The sequence below is a fragment of the Theobroma umbraticum genome, unplaced genomic scaffold, assembly GCF_002168275.2.
Source record: "Theobroma umbraticum cultivar Fairchild unplaced genomic scaffold, ASM216827v3 scaffold_44.0, whole genome shotgun sequence".
Taxonomy (NCBI): domain Eukaryota; kingdom Viridiplantae; phylum Streptophyta; class Magnoliopsida; order Malvales; family Malvaceae; genus Theobroma; species Theobroma umbraticum.
This window is the reverse complement of record NW_018397255.1, coordinates 1,711,680-1,732,871: the sequence shown is the minus strand read 5'-3', so window position 1 is coordinate 1,732,871 and position 21,192 is coordinate 1,711,680. Positions and strand designations below refer to the sequence as shown.

General features: G+C 36.0%; 4 protein-coding genes and 1 long non-coding RNA gene across 8 annotated transcripts; 4 read left to right on the top strand and 1 right to left on the bottom strand.

Annotated features, from left to right (window-relative positions):
* Positions 1–943: 943 nt before the first annotated feature.
* LOC110410065 (uncharacterized) lies at positions 944–1,360 on the top strand. Its single transcript, XM_021419644.1, has one exon. It carries the CDS (start codon positions 944–946, stop codon positions 1,358–1,360), a length of 417 nt encoding a protein of 138 aa, XP_021275319.1.
* A 1,753-nt stretch (positions 1,361–3,113) lies between these two features.
* LOC110409338 (CAP (Cysteine-rich secretory proteins, Antigen 5, and Pathogenesis-related 1 protein) superfamily protein) lies at positions 3,114–4,160 on the top strand. Its single transcript, XM_021418649.2, has one exon. The coding sequence runs from the start codon at positions 3,418–3,420 to the stop codon at positions 3,949–3,951; it is 534 nt and encodes a 177-aa protein (XP_021274324.1). The 5' UTR covers positions 3,114–3,417; the 3' UTR covers positions 3,952–4,160.
* Positions 4,161–5,481: 1,321 nt separating this feature from the next.
* On the top strand, positions 5,482–6,297 carry LOC110409978 (protein MIZU-KUSSEI 1-like). The gene has a single exon (XM_021419524.1). It carries the CDS (start codon positions 5,618–5,620, stop codon positions 6,215–6,217), a length of 600 nt encoding a protein of 199 aa, XP_021275199.1. The 5' UTR covers positions 5,482–5,617; the 3' UTR covers positions 6,218–6,297.
* A 66-nt stretch (positions 6,298–6,363) lies between these two features.
* LOC110408847 (electron transporter, putative (Protein of unknown function, DUF547)) lies at positions 6,364–11,934 on the bottom strand. 4 transcript variants are annotated; one of them, XM_021417956.2, is made up of 12 exons: positions 11,393–11,934; positions 11,200–11,278; positions 10,481–10,556; positions 9,877–9,966; positions 9,581–9,703; positions 8,914–9,375; positions 8,221–8,621; positions 7,991–8,090; positions 7,838–7,897; positions 7,666–7,752; positions 7,209–7,337; positions 6,364–6,986 (listed from the first exon to the last, which is right to left on the bottom strand). In XM_021417956.2, the coding sequence occupies exons 2-12, from the start codon at positions 11,244–11,246 to the stop codon at positions 6,684–6,686; spliced, it is 1,878 nt and encodes a 625-aa protein (XP_021273631.1). In that variant the 5' UTR covers positions 11,247–11,278; positions 11,393–11,934; the 3' UTR covers positions 6,364–6,683. The 4 variants fall into 4 exon arrangements, with proteins under 4 accessions (XP_021273631.1, XP_021273632.1, XP_021273633.1 ...); XM_021417957.2 differs by having other exon boundaries at positions 6,366–6,986; positions 10,481–10,553; positions 11,393–11,933; XM_021417958.2 differs by having other exon boundaries at positions 6,369–6,986; positions 8,914–9,333; positions 11,393–11,930.
* A 6,352-nt stretch (positions 11,935–18,286) lies between these two features.
* Positions 18,287–20,188, top strand: LOC149527585 (uncharacterized). The gene is made up of 3 exons (XR_016350770.1): positions 18,287–18,575; positions 18,762–19,805; positions 19,921–20,188. It is a non-coding gene; the product is annotated as an uncharacterized LOC149527585 (long non-coding RNA).
* The last annotated feature ends 1,004 nt before the right edge of the window (positions 20,189–21,192 follow it).

Below are 21,192 nucleotides of genomic sequence, written 5' to 3'. Positions count from 1 at the left end.
GAAAAAAAAAAACCCAAGGTGATAGGAAAGACATGAAAAGGAAGCAACTAGAGAAACTAGTACTACTTGTTTTTCCTTAATCACTTCCAGCTCAACATAAAAATTCCAAATTAATTATGCATTTGCCTTTGTTCTATTGTTTATCTAAAATTTAAAAACGTGTAATTAAATATATAAATTTTGCTTCCATTACACACTACATTTTTTTTAAATTTTATTAAATAAAAGTTTGATATGTCTCTCAATAACTTGTCAAAATGCACTCGTTGTCGAGTATTTATTGATCGTTGGGAACACGTCACTATTTATGTTAGCAGAATTAACAAAAATAAAATTCAAATACCCAATTGTTTATTTTTAAATTTTAAGTACTAATTTACGGTTTATTTAATTGCAAATCAAAAACTAAATGCGTAGGGTTTATAAGTATATGTTTTAGTAGAGCCAAGCCAATGAACTTTTCATGATGGTCAAAATTTTATTATATAAGATAATGAAATGGGAACAGTTTTTGCCATTTAATAGTTCCCTTTTTCTCATTTTTGTCAAACAAGATATGAACATATTGGATGGTGGGCATTGGATATATAATCGTTTTCCAACTGTTCACCATTTTGTTGTTGAGCATAAAGCTACATGGCCGGTGTGACTTGGAATCATACTCTGTTTTCAGATTGAGCATTGAAATTTAGCACTGTAACTAAATTTGAGACCTTTTTTTAACAATTTGATTTAGGGTAATGGTGACATGTTGAGTTTACGCTTTAAACCAAGAAAACTATTTACCAAAAACTATAGGATATATATAAATATTGCATCCCATGGACATCAGCAACAATTAATAATACAAGAACCTAGTGATATAAATGTAATCACTACCCCCAACGAAATTCCCTTCTAGCCTTTCTCAACGCATTAAAAGAAAATCACAACGGAAGCCTAAATGGGTGCCTGTGCATCCTCAACTTCAAACCCCAAATCAGGTAGACCTGTGGGAGCTGGAGGAGGAGAAGGGTCGAGCACGATCGGACGCTCATCAACAACGTCCGCCAAGGTGGTTCACATCGATGGTCATGTTCAGGAGTTCGGGCAACCAATCCAAGCCAAGGGCGTCGTTTCCCAGAACCCGAACTGCTTCCTTTGCAGCTCAGAGTCCATGTCCGTTGGCACCTGCGTGCCCCGGCTGCCTGATGATGAGGAACTCCAATCGGGACAAATTTATTTCCTGTTGCCACTCTCCCAATCCGACAAACCTCTTTCCTTACCAGACTTGTGTTCTCTTGCCATCAAAGCTAGCTCTGGAATAAGGAAAGACAGTGTTGACCACTCCTCCAGTAATTCAAAACTCATTCCCCGGTGATCAAAGGGGCAAGATGACATGTTCATTAGCAGAGAGATTCAGTAATTTTTTGGGCTAATGGTTTTGTAATTTCCTTCATAAATGTGATTAATATTATTTGATATAGATTGTAAAAAGTCAACGGGTCTGGATTGGTATATCACTTTCCTTGAACAAGTAGCTGTCCATCTTACTTTTGTAGGCCTATTGATCAACCATTCCACTCGTTAGAAACAATAAGTACTAAGGCCAGCTTGCCACGGCAGCCAGGGTGGCCTGTTCTAGTGTTCTTGCCCGATGTTTTTCTGTATTGCGGTAACTCTTAACTCCCCAATTAGTCTTTCAAATTCTCAATTGTCACCTACCCTTTTGGTTGCTTCCGTAGTGTTATTCTATCCTGTTTGATTGGGTTCGTCGCCCAATTTTTGTTCCCGTTGAAGCCTAATAGTACAAACCTTATAAAATGTAAACAGAAACATAGCAGCAAATGAAAGGGCTTGACTACACAGCAATCAGCAGTTGGCCCTTTCTGCCAAGCAAAGGGCTGGAGGAGTGGTAGTGCCAGACCAACATAAAGGGTAAAAAATAAGAACCATTTGCAGGCTCTTGTCCAATTAATGCAGCAGAGTTTGCAGTAACCCTTTGCCTTCATCAAAAGGAACTTATTATTACAGATAGATTTGTGGGACAAATTCATTGTCTGAAATACATATCAGGATGCTTAGCAATCTCCTCAACCAATAGAACTTGATTAAAAGAACCGAAAGTGATTATGCAAGGAACATTGGAATGAACATATTGCCTGGAATCTTGAGCTGTATTTTCCTTGTGGCACTGGTAATGGATAATTGGCAGATGCATTGTCAAGCGGACAATGTAATTCTGGGTTAGAACTCTTATTCCAGTGCAAACAGGAAAGTTAACTTGATATTGGCCAAGACTGAACTTCAATTTGAAAAGATATTTGAGTTCCTCAAATTACGTCTATTATCATCAAATTAAGTATGATTTTGAGTTTGAAGCTTAAATACTTACTTATGTTCATATATAACTACGTTAAGAAAAATCATTAAGTTCGTTAGGTTTATGAACTCCTTGCTTAATTTGTCTGGGTTGCTCAAGTTAAGTATATTTTAACTTTACATGATGATTACAGGGTGAATGGTCTTCAAGTAATCCTTAGTTTCTTACTCTAGAAAGAAGACGTGCCCAATAAACATCACAGCGGGCCAGCCTTTTATCAGTTGTCTTGGGGTTAACGTGTGGACCTTTGGAGACCATGGCAGACTTAGCCATTGGGCCATTCAGGACTGGGTCAACAATTGGTTTGTGCTTTTGGTTCTGGTAAGCGGCTATGTCACAGGCCATTACTTCTCTTCCCTCGAAAAGACTTCCATAGAGCATGCAATGTTTATTTTTGTGAATGATATTGGGATATCTTACTTACTTCGTTGTAACGCTTGACGTTGATTTTATAGAGTATGTAATATTTATATTTATAAATTTGTTAAATTTTTTTTAATGTGAGATTAAAATATTTTATTTATGTATTTTTACATTGCAGTTGAAATTAATGAAATAAAAGATTAAATGCACATCACATGGGCAGATCGAAGTCAACAAAGGTCACGTGCAATGCTCCAAGGAAAATCTATAGATTCTAAACTCTGATTAATCAAAGTAACAACTTAGTTAAACAATAATAAGATGCACCAAATCCCATAAATTCCACCCGTTTTTCAGTAGCATTACCCGACCTGAACTTTTTCCCACCCAGCACATTGCCCCCACTTCCCAATTCCCAAATACCACACGTCTCTGCCTACAGATTGAGCATGATCTCATTGATTCAATTCTCCAAAACTAAAAAGGGTAAACGAGTAATGTCACTGCAAGAAAAGAAATCATGTTTATCATAAATTTATGACAGCTTGAAAACAATGACACCCTCAAATCACACTTTAGGAGTCTTAATTTGTTGAAGTGTGATGTAATAATTCCTCCCAATAGATCAGACCCATCCTTGGATGTCTATAAATTATTTCTGGTAACCACGACAGAATTATAGACAACAGAGAATGGCCTACGCCTTGGTCGCAGTTCTAGTTCTAGCTGTTTGCCACAACAGAGCCCAGGGGGTCGTACCAGCAGCGAGCCCTGGCACCACGGCTCCAGCAGTGCTGCTGCCTAGTGCAGCCAGAGAATTCCTGGAAGCACATAACCAAGCAAGAGCTGCAGTCGGGGTTGGACCCCTCAGGTGGAGTGAGCAACTAGCCAATGCCACAAGCCGGCTTGCGCGATACCAAAGGAACAAAATGGGTTGTCAGTTTGCAAACCTGACAGATCAGAAGTATGGAGCAAACCAGTTTTGGAGCGGTGGAGCAGCCGTGACACCGCGTATGGCAGTGGATACATGGGTGAAGGAGAAGAGCTACTACAACTATGCCAGCAATTCCTGTGCACCAAATCATATGTGTGGAGTTTACACGCAAGTGGTTTGGAAGAACTCTTCGGAGCTGGGGTGCGCACAAGCTACATGCAAGGAGCAAATTACTTTAACTATTTGTTTCTACAATCCTCCTGGAAATTATATAGGCGAGAAGCCATACTAGAAATTTAGCCATATATGTAGCTGGTTATCTGATCTGATCTGATCCGATCTGAGAGTTTCTGGGTAATGTTTTGAAAGCTTTGAGAGGGCTAGCTTGATTACGTCTCTTGTACTGGATGTAAGTAGGGAACAACACTATTATATCATATCTTCCAATATCCCATAATTTGGATAATAATTACGTCAATAATTGTTGTGATAAAGGTTTTCCCTGGTACATTTTTCTTTCCTTCCACTTACAATTTTGGGAGTGAGTGACCACTTTGTTGAGCATGATTCATCATCAAAATTAACTATAAAAGGTGGGGGGTGGGACTAGGGAGATTCAACTTATGATGTCGATTAACAACTGAAAGGAACAACTAAGAATGTGATCCAACAATTCAGGTCAAGGCTTTGAGATGCTGAAAAGGATATGGCACTGTAGCCAACACTGATGCACTCTGCCGACAGAACCCGGGCCAAGAGCACGAGTGTCCTCACTAGACTTGGCTGGCACAGCGTACGTGTGACAGATGATCATGATTGAGCCCAACTCTGTAGGTTTCACCAAGATTGCCAGATTTTTAGTGTCAAATTATGAGATGGGGTCACGTGCACATGCAGGAGACGAACCAAAATTGAATTGAGATAGGGATTTTTGGAGTCAGATGCTCAAGTTCATTGTGTCACTCACTGCGTTCGACTGAGTTATTTACCCATTAGCCTGTCAGGGTCAACAATTAATCGGTTTGGTCTATTTAATCTATCATATAAAAAATCGATTAAAATTAATTAAATATCAAATTAGTTCAGTCACTTCAATTTTAAGTTAAAAAAATTAAAATTTTATCACTTTTATCTTTTGTGAATTGTAATATTAAAATTTATAAACTTAATTTATAATTATAAAATATATAAATATTTTAAATATAAAAAAATAATATTTATCTTTTCACTCATATAATTATGTACTTTCACATAAACTATCAAATTAACATTTAAAAATTGTATATATTTTATATAATTTTAAAATATATATATTAGTTCAATTTTAAGATTAAATAAATTAATTGGATTAAATTTTTAAAATTAATAGATTTAATAAATTAATGAGATTGAATCATTTTATCAAACTTACATTCGATTTTATTAAATAATTTATTTGATTCAATTTTAGCCATCCGCATAGACCGTAGGCATGTAAACTGTGAATAATTGGGCCTGTGCACATTTGCAGCATGTGCTTCAACTCTAACTAACCCAATCAAAACTTTGTAGTCAAAATTCTCAAGTTCTAAATATGTTAAACCCATTTGTAACATAATGAAGTTAGCAAAGGGAGTTCGACTTTAGATTCAGGCCTAGTAGAGGACAAACTACAAACCTAAACAAAACTATGAGGGGCCGAAATCCGGCCCAAGAAACTTCAAAACATGCATTTGGGATCAATGAAACAACCAGGATGAGCGCCAAGGTGTCTGACATGTTACTGAACGAGGACTTCTTCAGTTAAACGTAGAACACTTTCATTCCCTTCAGAACTCTTCGTCCTTCAAATTTCTCCATCCTTATCTCTTTAATCTTCTTTCTTATCGCATGCAACTGTTTTCCTTTTTCTTTTTTCACATTTTTCTTCTTGGGTGGTTTTCTTTGTTTTCTGGGAAATAGCAAAGAATTGTTCATTGATGGAAGGGGGTGAAGGTACCAGCGTCAACAGTCATCATCAACTGACCTGGGGGAATTTATTACGTCAAGTCATGGACCTTCTGGCACCATGCTGGGCATACAACAAGTTAATCTTTTCCTATTGCTTACCTGATACCGTAACACTAGTCACTGGCACCGTCATTTGTCCCATATATGGTAACAAAGTTAAGCTTTGCTTGCAAGAAAACACGAAAAGCGTTCCCTTGGTCCTCGTCGAACTTCCCCTTAGCACACGAGGATTCACCAGTTCGATCCAGTACGGTGTTCTTCGCGTAGTCCTGGAGCCTGTCCATGGTCCAGGCAGTTCACAGGGCTGGGTGACGTATTGCAATGGACAGAAGGTAGGGTTTGCCAGAAAGTTGGAAATGGGAGAGGAGAAATCGGTGCTTGATATGATGCCGATGGTTTCGGCTGGAGCTGGGATAATGCTGCACAGAGGTACAGAGACAGGTGGGTACAAATACTTGAGAGGCCAGTTTGAGCGAGTAGTTGGTTCTGATGATACAGAGTCATACCATTTGACAGATCCTTCGAATTGTTTTGGACAAGAGTTCAGTATATTCTTTCTTGGTAATTAGCAACTCATTCTTCTGTTTCTTTTAGCAGCATTATTTGATTTGTTCAAAGTATAACATGCAAACACTAGTATTGGTTTGTGAAATAGACAACTTCTATGAAACATTCCTAGTTAACAATTTAGCAGGAATCCATGTCAGAATCTATGCTTTTTGTGATTGAATATACTACATTTTGGTTTGATTCCAGCAAATAAGCATGGAGATTAGCATGTATTCAGGCTAAATCAAGGAATAGCTCACCCCAAAACTATATACAAACTTCAATGCACAGTACAGAAATCATTGATTCTTCCTATTGCATGACACAGCATAATGGCAATTACATTACAAAAGATGCCACATTGTTATATCCTACCATTTCCCTTTTCATTTTTGCTTTGTACAATGAAAAATGTGAAATCTTCCAAAATAAAAATACTTGCAAATGCATCATGCCCAAGAACCATGCACGGATGCATACATGCAATCATCTTACTAGCTCTTTAGATATTAGATACCTAAAGGTAAAATTGTGAGGAATCCATTCAATGCTCTTGCGGGATTTTCCTAGCTGGCATTTTCTAATACTCCTGCGAAGTGATTCAGGCAAAGATTGTTGGACCATTTCGATGACACCAGCCAGACACAAACTTGAATCCTTTGTAAATGATTCTACAATCTTTGGTAACAGAATTTTCTGGTCTTTGCGGATACCAAAGGTAGCCCGAATGTACTCTTCTTTTGCAGTTTCCAGTTCTTGAAATACTCTCTTTGGTGTGTAGGCACGGACCTAAAGAAAAGAATAAAATTAATGAGAAGGTTGATAATTCCCATGTAAAAAAACACCTTGAGAATAGCATCTTTCAACTGATTTTTATTATAAATTGCAATTAAGTAATAATTTTTTAACAATCCTTCACTAGTAATCATTAATTAATTGGAGTGACAATAGAACAGTCTATCATTGGTGTTAATAGTAAGAGAAAAACACAGATAAAATATGATAAAGTACCGCTGGATCGGAATGGTTTCCTGAACAAAGTGCAAAATGTAAAAGAGGTTCTGGATGTCCAATTGCATATGCCTGCCTTTCATCTCCAGTTTTAAATTTTGCCCTTGAAGAAAGTAATAACCGAAGCCACTACAAGCAGGAGAAAGCTTTATTAGCACCACCTTAAAACATGAATTAAATCAACCTCACTGGGGAAATCAAAACTAAAACTAAATGCTTCATTGTGTCTCAGGTGAAATAATTGACAGGTTCCTCTGCTTTTTCTGTCCTATCTTATGTTTTTTTTAATGAAGAAAAGGAAAAGCGGAAATATTGTTCATGTATATCATACATAGACAAGCTTCTCATGAAGAATAGTGATTTTGGACTGGAGTCCTGTCTCTGCAAGATCTTAACAAAATTTTAAGTAGGTAAGGAATCAAAATCAAGGACAGGAAAGATAAGGCCTGAGATCCACCTGTCCAGGACGAGACATTCGACATCCAAGGATGGAACCCTGTATTGTATCTGCACTGATGGTGTGACCGCCAATGTTATATGCTGCCTGGATAGTACAAGAGTATGAGATAACACATACTAATCTTGTTTCATCCTTGAAGAAACGCAACAATGAGACAGGTCATTCTTACCCTCAACAGTAGTAAGAATCTCTTCATATTATTTTGTGGAACACCATAAGCCAAAAATGCCTATTATAAAAGAAAGACTGATTATAATCTATCACATTAAAAAATGGAGCTGACACTACAAAGCAGATTCTTTTCATGGAAGAGAAAACTTACATGCATCACTAGTGCATTGTGTATATTTATCCAGAATGCCAGCTTCTCTTCATGTTTCAACTTCCTGGGATCAACTTCTTCCAGTCGACAGATAAGTGACCTATAATAGAATTATATGATAAACACATTGAAAAGCTGCAAGATGAGCACATCATCTAATGTTGCTAGATGATCCTAGCATCATCAGAAATGGGTTTTTCTTGTGATAATTACATGTCAGGAAGACTCACCTGAAATTTTGTAGCAAGTGTTCCACATCACCCAATTTCTGACTATCTCTGAAAATCCATGGGACTTCAACCATTGTGCTATATGGTCCACTAAACTCTTTAAGTCCTTCCACATGGAAAGGGTTATCTAACCGTACATCAAAAGATGAATTATTTCTGAATCCTGGACTCCACACGTCGTGCTGATCCTGTGGGGAAAAAGCACTTGCTGATGACATGGATGAATTGGGGGATGAAAAGCCGTTTTGGATCAAAGGTGGGTCTGCAAGCTTGCAATATATAGCAGACATGCACTTGATCATATCTTCAGAAAGCTTGTTTGGTGTCTCTGGAACATGATCAGAAATGCGAGTGCCAAGATGCTCAGCCAGGCTGATTATATTGGATGCATTCTGAGCATACTGTACAGAACCAAGCAAAAGTTATTTTCCACAAAAGATCCTCAAATTACCAGAACTATCATCCGAAGAGATAATTCTCTCATAAATTTAATTTGTTCTGTTGTGGATGCAATCAAATTGATGATGATTGATTTGAACTAAATTATCTCAAGCATGGAGTCATTTCTGATCATTGATCCCCTTCCCAGAAATAATAAACAACGTAATGCTTTACTATGATCTTATCACCAGCAACTAATAAACAATGTAAAACACAAAGAAACTCAGAAGATTCCAGCTAAAAATAAGTTACCTCCACCATGGACAAAGGTTGTGAATGGCAGGCTCGTACAGCTTTATCCAAAGTCTCATCTGGAGGAGAAGTCCTACTTGAAAATGCTGAACGCTGAGATAGTGAGGAATGACAGCGATGAACACCAGAATCTAATAGTTTTTCTGCTCCAATGCCACTAGGCTCCTTCCATAATTTGTCACCATAAGCTGACTTTACAGCTGAATTTTCAACTTTTGAAAGACCATCAGGTCTGGAAACTTCTGGAAATCTTCCTCTTGGGGTATCTACTGGTGATTTTAACCTTTCATCCCTTTTAGATGGTGATATAGAAGCAATTTGTTGATCAAAGGCTTTCCGATACAGCGAGAGAAGGTATTGCTCCAAATATACAACTTCCAACTCTAACACCGCAATTTCCTTGATTAATTCCGTTGCTGGCTGCAGAAAAGCAGTGTCAAGAGGCAGACCATCATGAAAGGCCTAAATGTAGACGAAGAAACTTAGTTCTAAGGTAAACATGGGCATATGTGAGAATTCAATTGTCTACTGAGACTAGAAGTAGCAGTGCCAAAACACAATTGCAATTTACAGGGAGCGATATCATTAATAAAAAATCAAGGAGAAGAAGAAGAACAAAAACAATGAACACCTATTTCCCAGAGAAATAAGAATTTAGAGAACGTACCTTAGATATTGACACTGACGTTTCATTTGTATCATCATGGGAGGAAGTTCTATAACCCAATGCTGTTTCCAGTGCACGACGAACCTCAAATTGATCTTCTAATCTTTTCTCAAGCTGTAAAATCTGCACAAAAGATTTTTGGAAAGAAAAAAACCATCATATGAGCAATAGAATAACTTGTGAGCTGTGGCCTAATCTTGGGTTATGTAAGACCTGACTGGGTCACTCCCAATCTGAATTCAAGCCCTGTGATATCCAAAGATGAGCACAATGCTAAAACAAGTTCAGTTCCACACCTCTTGCTTCAAAGAGTCTTGGACCTCAGTGCTGGGAGTAGGAGATTGCTTGTTCTGGGTTTTGGCAGAGTCCTTTAAGTGCCCCATATCCTGGTAGCAGATATATAAATCAGACCCTTGGCCAATGGAAAAATATTCTCTAGGAGCAGATGAATTTAGGATGAGTATTCTTTTATTGATCTCAAATGATTAGTCTAGCAAGAGATATTAACTCCTTTAGACAAAGCCTTATATCCCAGTTTTTCAAGCATAAATGAAATAATATAATTTTTTTTATACATCTCCATCTAGACTTTGGGCTACAGGAGTGGTTTGTATCAATAATTCGATTACATTATTCCCACTTTGTAGCAACGAGGAGGTAAATGAAAAAAGAAAGAGAAAGAAGCGTGGAAAAGGGAAGGATAAAAGAGATCCTTGAAATAAGTTATATGTAGCTGGCATTGTACTAGGCCATTACATTGGATGCAGGAGAAAAACAGTCATTAGTCAAAGAAACAATAAGATAATCAAATCATTATTCTTTAAGCTCTTTAATCAACTATAGAAAAATGGTAGCTTGCAAATTACTTTTAGAGTTAAAAGGCTAAAGGGAATGAATTACCAGCTTTTTTCGATTTGATGCTCCAAGAGAACTACCCAAGCTATCTTCCTCATCTCTTTTCTTATCAGGAAAGCTGCTATGTGACAAAATCAAGCGCCAAAAATCAATAGATAAGATTTGCAAAAGGCAGGATTTGAAGACTGTCATTGCAATTGGTAGCCTCTCATGAGTATTTTGGAGAACTCAAGGAATGAGATTAACTTTTCTCACATATTTTTACAAGCAGGAAGACCAATGGTGTCTTCCTCACCCTGTACCAGTGATTCGCTTAGCTATCATTTTCTGAAAACGGTTTTCAATTACTTCAAATAGCTCACCTATGACTTATTAATTACAAAAGTTATCAAAAATAAGAAAACTGAGAGATTGAAAAGATGAAGAAAAAAAAATAATCAACAAATCTTAAGCAAAGAAAAGAAACATTTGATGCCAGAAGCCCAATATCAAGCAGTTCCATGATTTCAAAAAACTCCCCCTTCTTACTCCATCTGGACCACAAAAGCATTTAATGACCGACCAAAACTAGGGACATGAAGCCAAATTAATAAAGGAGAATAGGCATGCATACGCCTCTTCAGGTTTTCTGCTTCTGTAAATGCTCAACGTTCCAAGTTTTCTTAAGTAATTCCATCCCAGAACTCCTTCCAGTTAGAGAAAATCTTAACATCATAGTACAACAATAGTGATCGCAAACCAACAAAAGATTTTTGAACAGTCACCTCTTTGAACGCTTGTGTCTTGATGATGTCACTCTCAGTCCCAACATTTTACTGTCTCCACTGCCTTGAAATCCCCTCACTGAGAAAATATGATCACGGAGCTTATAACTGAACATAACAACCAAAAAAGAAGAAAGAAAAACATTTCTTGATAGAAGGACAGCAGAAAATGGAACAAAGTAGAGGGCTTTACCAATTAGACGCTAAGAGAAAAAACAAGGGAACTCCAGAACGGTTCTGAGGAAGATGGAACCGGGTACAGTATTGTGAATAGAGAGAGACCAAGTAGGTTCACAGAGACCCGTGATTACACTCCAAAACTTAACTTGTCGTCTTGCATTTTTGAGAGTACAAGGACTTCCGGAAAACAAACACAACGCAGAAAGTTGATCGTTTTGCTGCTAAAAACAGCCTGAAACTTAGCAGGGGACTAAATATGCTTTTACATAAAAACCCACAAGTCCGGCCAAGAAAAGATAAAGACTTTTTGGCTTTTGACCAGTGTTTTCTTTCTCTTTTCTGAGGTACTCACTTCACTCGCTCTATAAATCAGTTAGCTTTTGCAATGAGGAGGGTCTCTTTTTTTTTTTTTTTTTGCATTAAAAGATGTAAACCAGCTCGTGGGCTGAAGAAGAAAGTGAGCACAGGCACACAAGCTTTCGTTTTTGACACTATACCCCCTCCTAATGTCAATTGTCAAATGTCCAAAAGTGGACAATTTTCTTCACTCAACAAGAGGTCTAAAGTATCGATAAATGAGAGGAGGATTTCAGACACAGAGAGAAGGAAATTTTAGTCTACAAAAGCATTTATTTATTGACACCTCAATTTCTACGTTCTTTTCTCCTGTTGGAAAGCCAGTGGGAGTTGGTGACCGTCCCTGCTGCCCTGTCTCATACTGATACTGCTACTCTACATTGATACTACTATCCTCAACTTTATATATATACGTAGAAACAATATTGAGATTATGGGTATTTGTCAGAATTTTGTTTAAGTGCCTGAAAATTACTTTGTTTTGGTAAATTTTTCATAAGCAAATCTTTAACATATCTCAGTAAAGCTCTGAAATGTCAAAATTATCAAAGTGGTATATTAATTTACTTTTGCACCAATAGTTTGGTATAATCTTTGGGGAAAAAATAATAATTTGCTGTTCATTTCATTTTTAGGCTTACTATAGTAATAAGCCAAAACTGCAGAGCTACAGAGGCCTGGCCACCAGAATTTCTTGTCTTAGCTAACTCAACTTTTGTCAACAAAATCTGAAAAGAACAAAAGGCAAGTTCTCTTTTTCCCCCTCCAGCTTTAGCCATGAAGTTAGCTCCGCACTTTGATTGAATTTGGTGCATCACCCATTCACCAACTTGTTGACTCAGATGTGAGAAAAATCAGCCTATCACATGTTTATACATGACAAAAGTTTCTGTTCTCACAATTGGCAAATCAAGCAACTCAAATCAATTCAATGAACAAAACCATCATTACTGTATTAAAATGGTTGCTTGACAAGGGTGGAAATGGTGGTTAGGTTGATTAATTGTTAAAATGTTTCAACTAAAAGATCACAAATTGGCCTAATCTACTTGGAAAGGCTGGTATTTGAGTTGGTTTTCCAACTAATCTTACAACAATATTCTAAGCAAACAATTTATGTTATCGGGGAAACTGCCATTTTGGATTGTATCATCATTCATGCAGGCCATTTAACATCCAAGTATCCTCAACTCAACCTGTTGTTTTGTTCCTTTTATGTAAAAAACAATCATGATTCCATTGGCTTGATTAGCTAGTCAATTCAGCAAAAATTATACTTTACAACGGCTAGAAGAAAGTCTCAGGCGAGTCCTTCCAAATATAAAGGATTATGAACACTAACCAAGAACTTGTTTATGTCCAAATGTAAGTTGCTAACAATAGTAAGGTTAAAAAACCAATAGCAGGCTCTCACCTCAAAAGGGATGAAAGGTGAAGTTTTAAAAGGAGACATTGGATGCTTAATAGGAAATGAGGTTTTGTGGGGCTTCTCTTTGTCTAAATGTCCTTTTTGGCGAAAATAGGGGCACAGCCAGATACCCGGATTGTCCTTCAGTATCAAAGAGACTAACGTTTGTCACAGAATCAACAAAACTAAAAAACAAAAAATATGGTTATTGGGGCTCGACCTTTTCCAAGATCAATACGAAAGGAAAAGCAGGATTGTGTGTGTTGTAAGGTAGCCAGGTCGCTCTTTTTGTCGTCATACTCAACCACTGAGAAAAAGTTTCTCTTATCACTGCAACAAGGAAGAAAGAGGTAGGAAGAGAGACAGAGTGAGTTTGCTCGTTGAAAAACCTTCTTATTAATAATTGTTTAATTGACACCTTTTATATTGAGATTGCAGAAAAATCCAAAAGCCTAGTCTGTAAACTAATCAGTCCAAGCTGCAAGGTAGCTTAGAGGGAAAAAAATGATGTTTTAGCATGATTAAACTTCAGGATGAAGGATGGCTTAGATTAGCTGAAAATTTTTGCCCTTTCTGTTAAATCAATTTCGGTTGCTGCTAATATTTCTACATTGGCAGATTGTGAGATATTACCTTTCAGAAGCACTACTATATACGAAATTATGAAACTGGTTAATGTAACCTGGGTACTTAACATCATCACTTCCTTCTTCTTGTATCTACTTTGCTAAGTGATTCTTCCACTGTGGTCAATGAGAGAGAGAGCCAGGATGGAGTTTTTTTGGAGCTATTCTGATACTTTAAGCTCCATCAGCAAAGGGCTGAAATTTTGCAGTCCCAATAATAAACAAATGAAACTTCTATTTTATCTTATTATCTAGATTTTTATACGAATCAGATGGGTTGCTTCTCAAGGACAAAAAATATAAGAATTCCGAGAAAAACATGTAAATTTTTATTTGGTTATAGCGAGTAAGTGAAGAGAATCAAATTTTCAAATGAAACTGACAGACATGCTTCATAGATTAATGAAACCATCGAGGTGTATTAATAATATCCCCCTAATCTAACAGGCCCGAAGTTCCATGCATGATGCAAACTGAGATTTTTCTCGAGAAGTTGTCAGTTTGTAAGCACAAGGGTAGGTTAGATGCCCATGTGTCTCCAGGGTTCTTGAATCGGGTTATATTCCCTCAATTATCAAGTTTTATTTTCAACAATAATTCTTTCTGAATGGTTAAACAATGCCAAGATCCCCTAGGACCATGTTGTCTTGAAGACGAGAAGTTGAAACTTGAAAATCAATCAGAAGTTGGTGAGTTCACATCCTGTACTTGCAGCACAATTGGCACTTCTCAAGGAATTTCTTACTACAATCTTCAACTGAAGTGAAGACAAATTAGAAACGAAATTTCAAAGGAAGCCTGGAAAATTCAGAGAAACAGGTTCGTAGGACTCTGCTACGAAGGTGCTTGTTTTTGTTTCTGTTACCATAGTTGTTTGTTTCTTGTGGAAACAAAATTATAACTCAATCTGCCTATATAAATTGTTGTTGATAGCTTCTCAGACATGTCTAACCATCTTCTACATTCCTACAAAATTGTTGATACTTCTTAACTAGCCATACCAGAAATTTGCTGGTATAAATTTTTATTTGATAATGATAATTTGTGGATTCTTGAGGCATGCATGGAGGCGGAAAATATCAAATTTATTTGCAGTTATCATCATTCTGCACTCAAAACCAGCTTTGCTATCAGCTTTGACATAAGAAGAAAAGGACAATTCATATAAACAATAATGAAGTGCCCAAATCACAGAACTTTATTCAAAAACGTGATTCAGAATTCAAAAGCAGGGCTTCTCCATTGAGACTGCCCATGCATCTGTCAAGCCTCAAAGAGTGGGGGACTAAACAGTGCCTTTAGTTGGTCGAACAAAACCACGAAATCCACAGAAAGTGCCTATTAATATTGGCCAAAGAGGAGAGAGAAGAGGGTAAGCAATTTGGCATTACTGTCTGTTGAAGTGGGGGAAAATGGGAAATGCCCATGGACCCCATGACCCTAAGGGGGGTGTTTTACAAGGTTTGATTGTAGCGGTTCGGGTTAGGGAATGGGGAAGGCGTAGAATCCCACAATTGTATCAGAAAAAGCGAACTTTCCAAGGACAATTGGACAGGGGAGTCAATGCCAATCATAACCAGCAAAAGGTATCTCTCCCTTTCCCATTTCTGTCCCCACTCTACTACTTTCTCTCTCTCTCCCATATGTGTTGGTTCAAAGTCCAAAAGAAAACTTAATGCGTCCAATAGGGGGATCAAGGCTTTGATTAATATCCATCCACTGCATTGTCATTGTTCTGTTTTTTCTGCTTTGCAGATACTATATCAATAAATCATTCTCAAGGACCTGAAAAATTTATCTATGTTGTCATGGTCCGAATCCCCGCAATGGCACACAAATGCAGTGTAAACCAAGAACATTCAAGCAATGAAATTGAATTTCAATTCAACATTTTTGTTGGTTTCCTTTCTTTAATGTTCTTCAGATTTTGAACAAATATAAAGAAACAGTAGTACATTGTCCACAACAAAAGCTCCTTTTTCAGCCCATGTAGTACTTGTCATTTGCTGAAATATGTCTCATGGTCCAAGAAAATACTAAATCATGTCTTCACCAAGACAAAGGATTAATCCATGATCACGTCTTTGCTCAAACGTGACCACTGCTCATTACATCAGATTAATTTTTTGAGAAGAGAATAATAATCCGATGATGATGACTATATCACACTCAGACTGCATGGTTGAACCAAATTTCCAACTTAGAGGGGTCCATTGATTGGGCTAATCACAAAATTAATCATGTCATTATGTTACAAGGAAGTGGGGTTATCTTAGAAAAGAGCATTTGAAAGTTAGCAGCCAGCAGGCAGCAGATATGTCCTACTATGAATTGACGAATTCTGAGAAAAAGCTGATGTGCCTTTCTTTATTTCTCGTGAAGGGAATGAAGCTTGACAACCTGCTACCGCTTTGCTAAAGACTCCCCATCTTGCTAAAGTACCCACAATCTTTTTCCTTTTGGCTTTCATACTTGTACCCTTTATGCTTTAACCAGCCTTGAGAACTATTTCAACTCTGTTATCAAAAGTTTTTACAAAGAAAAGAAACCTGGTAAAACCCATATCAGATCTGTTTTAAAGCATAGCTTGCTTCACTAATTTTGATCAATGGGGAATAAAATCCAATGTGACTTTCAACTCCTTTTAAGCAGATTTTCTTTCTCAAAAGGAAGATAATAGAATAAAGGGGGGGTTGTTCGAAAAAGCAATAGAAAATTTTGGTATGGAGCAAACCAAAAAACAAAAGAAAAAGCCATGAAAAAGGCCAGAGAGCAGGTAAACGCAAAAGGTGGATACCCACTTTTTGACATCTCATTCCATTGTGTAAATTAGCTTGAGAGCAACTAAAATTTGAGAAGATAATCAAAGATTACTTCCTGGTTTCATTGTGTTTCAATGAATATGCTTTGGTTGTACCAAATTGTAGCTAATCTTAGAGGTTAGAACCACTGATCCATTCAACTATTTCCTTAAAGACTTATCAGATAAATATAATAACTTAACATAAAGCAATAAACCACATCCAGCAAACAAGTTGGCTACTGTTAATTAGTTGAAAATCAAAGCACAAACCCCAATCCTTTTAAACATTTAATTATTAGATAGTTTGCTTTAGCAGCTAGAGGCCACATGGAAAGGTGTCCTGGCAAAAAGAAAAAAAAAATTCAAGTAAAAAACCACTCACCCAACTGAGTTCATACGAAATAACTTAGTAATTTGTTTTTTATGATTATTTTTCATTGCAATTGAGTTGACTTGAGCTGTCTGAACTAATTCGACGTTGACCTCAGAATGTATATATATATATATATATATATATATATATATATATATATACATACAACTTTATGTTTTGACTCCTTTTTTGGTCTTGACTAATTGGTTTAGGACTTACATTTTTGGCCCATTGGTTTCTTGATTGGGCTGACTTTCAAGACCCAAAAGGTTGCCCTTAACGGGCCCATGACTACAAAGAAAAAGGGTGTAAACAAGCTTACTCCGTTTGAACTAAAGAGCACAAACAAATTATAATACTTATATAAGTTCATAAATTATTTTTTAAAAAATAAATTTTTTATTTTTTATCATATTTAATCATATTTTTATATTTTTTTAAATTAAATAAATTTTTATAATTAATTATTATTAATCAAATCACTTATAATTTAATATCAACATGACACTAACATGATATTAATATGAAAAATAAAAAAATTATATAATTATATTAAATTAACATATTAGATCATTATTAATTAAAATATATCGACATATCATATCGTCATCAATTATAATATATTAATATATCAGATCAATACTATAAGTATAAAATGATAAATAATATTTTTATTAAGTCAATAATTAATTATAAAAATTTATTTTATTCAAAATAAAAATATAAAAACTTAATTGACTCAAAATAATATAATTAACATATCACGTCTTTCAAATTTAACTCATTCATTCATTGTCGAATTAACTCTAATTGAAATAAAGATATGAACAAATCAAATTATTTGAGAGTTACTTTAGCTGGATTTGATTAATATTTAAATTCAACTATTGTCAAAATCTAATTCGAATTGAATTCAATCATTCGTGAGTTATTTAAACTTATTTTGATAAATATTTAAATTCGATTCAATCATTGTCAAATTTACTTTAACTGAATAAAAGGGTTAAACAAATCAAGCTAATCATAAGTTATTCAAAACTCATATATGACTCATTTATTATTGAGCCCAACTCGAGCTGAAAAGGATTAGAATAAATAACGTGCCAAATAAAGTTTAAAATTTTACAATACTCAATTTAAGTGGTTGAAATTTTGAAATTTGAATTTTTTTTTATTATTTATATAACATAATATTTGTTCACATATTTTAAAATTTCATTTGAGTGTTGATTTTGAATTTATCCTTGGACTTGAATCTAGTTTAGACTCTCTATCGATTCGCCAGTCAACAAGGTAATGTCAAGTGGTCAGCGGCATGTGTCGAAAGCGGATAACTCCCACATTGGCATTGCTTAGGTATTCTTATAAAAGGCTCTTAAAGTACAAATATCCAAGAGACCCCGCGAACGGATGACACGCACAAATCGAGGGATGGTTCAATTTTTTCTCTCTGTTTTGTTTACCACATTTTTTCCTGCTGATTTTCATCTTCCATTGACAAAAGGAGTGAACATCTGCTTCAATGGCTTCCCTTTTCTGCTTTTTCTTTCTTTGTTTATGGATTTGCTAACCAGTTGATGCTCCATATGTTGCAGCTTCTTTTGGGTTGCTGAGTTCCGGTACAATTTGGTAAGATTTAACATAATTTGCTTCAGTCCTGCAAATTATAGTCCTGTCTAAGGGTGGTTGCTTGTTTGAAAATCACCCAATACAAATTTTTATCATTTTAATTGATGCAGACATACTAGAATTTTATACATTTTTGCTTATATTTTTGTTTTTGTTTTAATCACTCTTTCCCCTTTTTTGGTACAGCTGCAAAGAATTTGATGCCCAATGGTGAATGCAGGCAATTATTGTGTCAAAAAGAAATGGTCTGGGTTTGATGCATTTGCATGGTGCCTTTATGATGATGACAAGTACAATAATTCTTTGCTATCTAAATTATATGGTAGCCAGAACATTTTCAATTTCTAAACTCAAGCTGGAAAGTACATGTCTTATACTGCCATAGAGACCCATCAGATGTTTTTACTCTTTGATTGGCAAACTGTATCTGAATATCACCCTAGTTATAATTACTTAGGATTGCATGTCCTTTGAAAAAAACCTGGAAGGATGAGCATAAAAGTTGACTGCACCATTTATTTATCTGCAGTTTTTTTTTTTTTTGTGTGTAGACTTGTAACACCTAGTCTATGAGAGCTCACTTATTGGTCTTGCTTTGATTTCCTTCATTTTGTTCCCTAATAATTCTTCTAACTAGTATGGGTTGTTATATTGATAGAGTTCACTTGTTAGTCTTGTTTTGATTTCCTTCATTTTGTTGATCTCTAACAATTCTTCTAACCAGTATGGTTAGTTACATTTGATAGTTTCCCATAGATTTTTCCTTGTCCGGGTTTGGATTGAGTTCTGTTCTGAAGCACCTTGATGAAAGATTTTTCCAGAAATACCATAATCAGGTTCTCCTGGCAATTGCTGCTAGTTACCATGTCTTAATTCGAGTAAGCTACTTGATTAGAAAGGTTAACAAGAAAAAAAGTCCAAGCTTAAGTTACAGATACTGCTTTTTTGACATTTAAATAAGCAGGTGAGTATATTCAAGTAAGATTTAAAATTGTTAAATATTTAAATATTTGCCATGATTTTGATGACCGTATCAAGCTAGAAATGGCATCTTCAAATCCAGCCTTTTTTTTTTCATTTCCTTTAGTGAGGTGAGAGCTGGGGTTGTTTTGATCTTGCAATTACTTTGGCTGTGGGTGTGTGGTCTATTGGCAGGATTTCATTGGAGTTCAATATTGGTTGCTGGTCAGAATATTGTAGCCTGCCTTCTCACCCAAGAATTGGCAAAAGGTTCAAAATCATCCTCATTCCTCAGGCATCTCCTCCCCCCAAAAGTCTTTATTTTTTCCCTAATTTTACTTTTCTTTTACTAGTATTTTTTCCCTTGATTTTTGATTTATTGCAGGATAAAAGCAGGTTGTGGGCAAGTTACTTTCAAACCTGGCCATTGCTGTTGCAAAAGGTCTTCAGTTTCCTGCTAGAATGAACTATTTAACTTTTTTTGAATTCTCTTTTTCTTTTTCTTACTTTCCAACTTAAATGGCTATTGCTGTTAGTATCTATTTGTAGCAAATTTTTTTTAAATAGCTTTTGTGCATGTTGACAAGTAGAAAAATAAGCTTGTGAAAGCTTTCTTAACTTTAAAGATAATCATGAAGAAAAGAGGAATGAATAAGCTTGCTTCCTAGACCTAAAATGTTTTTATTGGCTTGGATTTCAAGATATTTTCAAAGGCAAAAATTGAAAGGTAGAAGATGAAGAAGACAGCTCGAATGGGTTAAGACTTTTTTAACCTCTTCAAGTCTTCAAGCATGCTTCAGTTTGATTTCCTTTTACTGATCATATAAATATTGTTGGTGATTAGTCAATGTCCGTGCCTTTGATTCATAGACAATTTTGGTATCTCTTATCCAAAAAGAAAAGTTGTAATGAATCGGAATTAAATTAAATTTTCATGATAATTTCTTAAATCATACTTTTTGAACAGAGATCATGCATTGAATATTGAAAATTTATTGAGAAAGACGAGTAATGAAACTTTTTTCCCCTCTTAAATGGCTGATTTTGAGTCAAATATTCTGATCATGATAAAGGGTAGTATAGTATTCAACAGATGAGAAGGATAGCATTACCCTTAATTGGAAAAGAGAAGTTCACCATACCTGCTCTAATAATTGTATTCTATCTACAAATGGAAGCTGAAGGGAATGCTGCATTTATGCAAACAAAAAAATGAGCCTTTTTAAGGGGAGATTGGATTAAGAGACTTTAGAGTCAAAATTGTACATTAATCTATAGGGAAAGGACTCGCAACTCTGTAAAATTGAAAACGGTGGACTGAGCAAATAACAGCATGACCAATGTGGGGCATGAAGGGGTGGGTGGGTCATGACCTGATCTGAAAGGACCAAAACGGACGGGGATTAGAATAGCAATAGCCAGTAGCCCCCCGTTTTGCGTAGACTTTACACAGTAACCAAAACATGAGACGGACCTCTATTTCGCATCTCGATGTCTACTATTACTGCTAAGAAACCTTGGAAACCAAATCCCCATCTTACCACGTTTTCATCTTTACCAATTTTATCACAATCCCCCCTCACCCCAACCATCCCAAAGCCACCCCGATAATTTCAGATCCTCCCTGGACATACCCATTTCGTGATTCCTTCCCCTT

What these genes read in the sequence shown, in the direction of transcription:
- LOC110410065 (XM_021419644.1), top strand. Translation starts at nt 944, where the DNA reads ATGGGTGCCTGTGCATCCTCAACTTCAAACCCCAAATCAGGTAGACCT.
- LOC110409978 (XM_021419524.1), top strand. Translation starts at nt 5,618, where the DNA reads ATGGAAGGGGGTGAAGGTACCAGCGTCAACAGTCATCATCAACTGACC.
- LOC110408847 (XM_021417956.2), bottom strand. Translation starts at nt 11,246, where the DNA reads ATGTTGGGACTGAGAGTGACATCATCAAGACACAAGCGTTCAAAGAG. An exon ending in GATTCTTACTACTGTTGAGG is followed by an intron (nt 7,753 to 7,837) that starts GTAAGAATGACC and finishes TGTACTATCCAG; the next exon opens with GCAGCATATAACATTGGCGG. An exon ending in GAAACCATTCCGATCCAGCG is followed by an intron (nt 6,987 to 7,208) that starts GTACTTTATCAT and finishes TCTTTTCTTTAG; the next exon opens with GTCCGTGCCTACACACCAAA.
- LOC110409338 (XM_021418649.2), top strand. Translation starts at nt 3,418, where the DNA reads ATGGCCTACGCCTTGGTCGCAGTTCTAGTTCTAGCTGTTTGCCACAAC.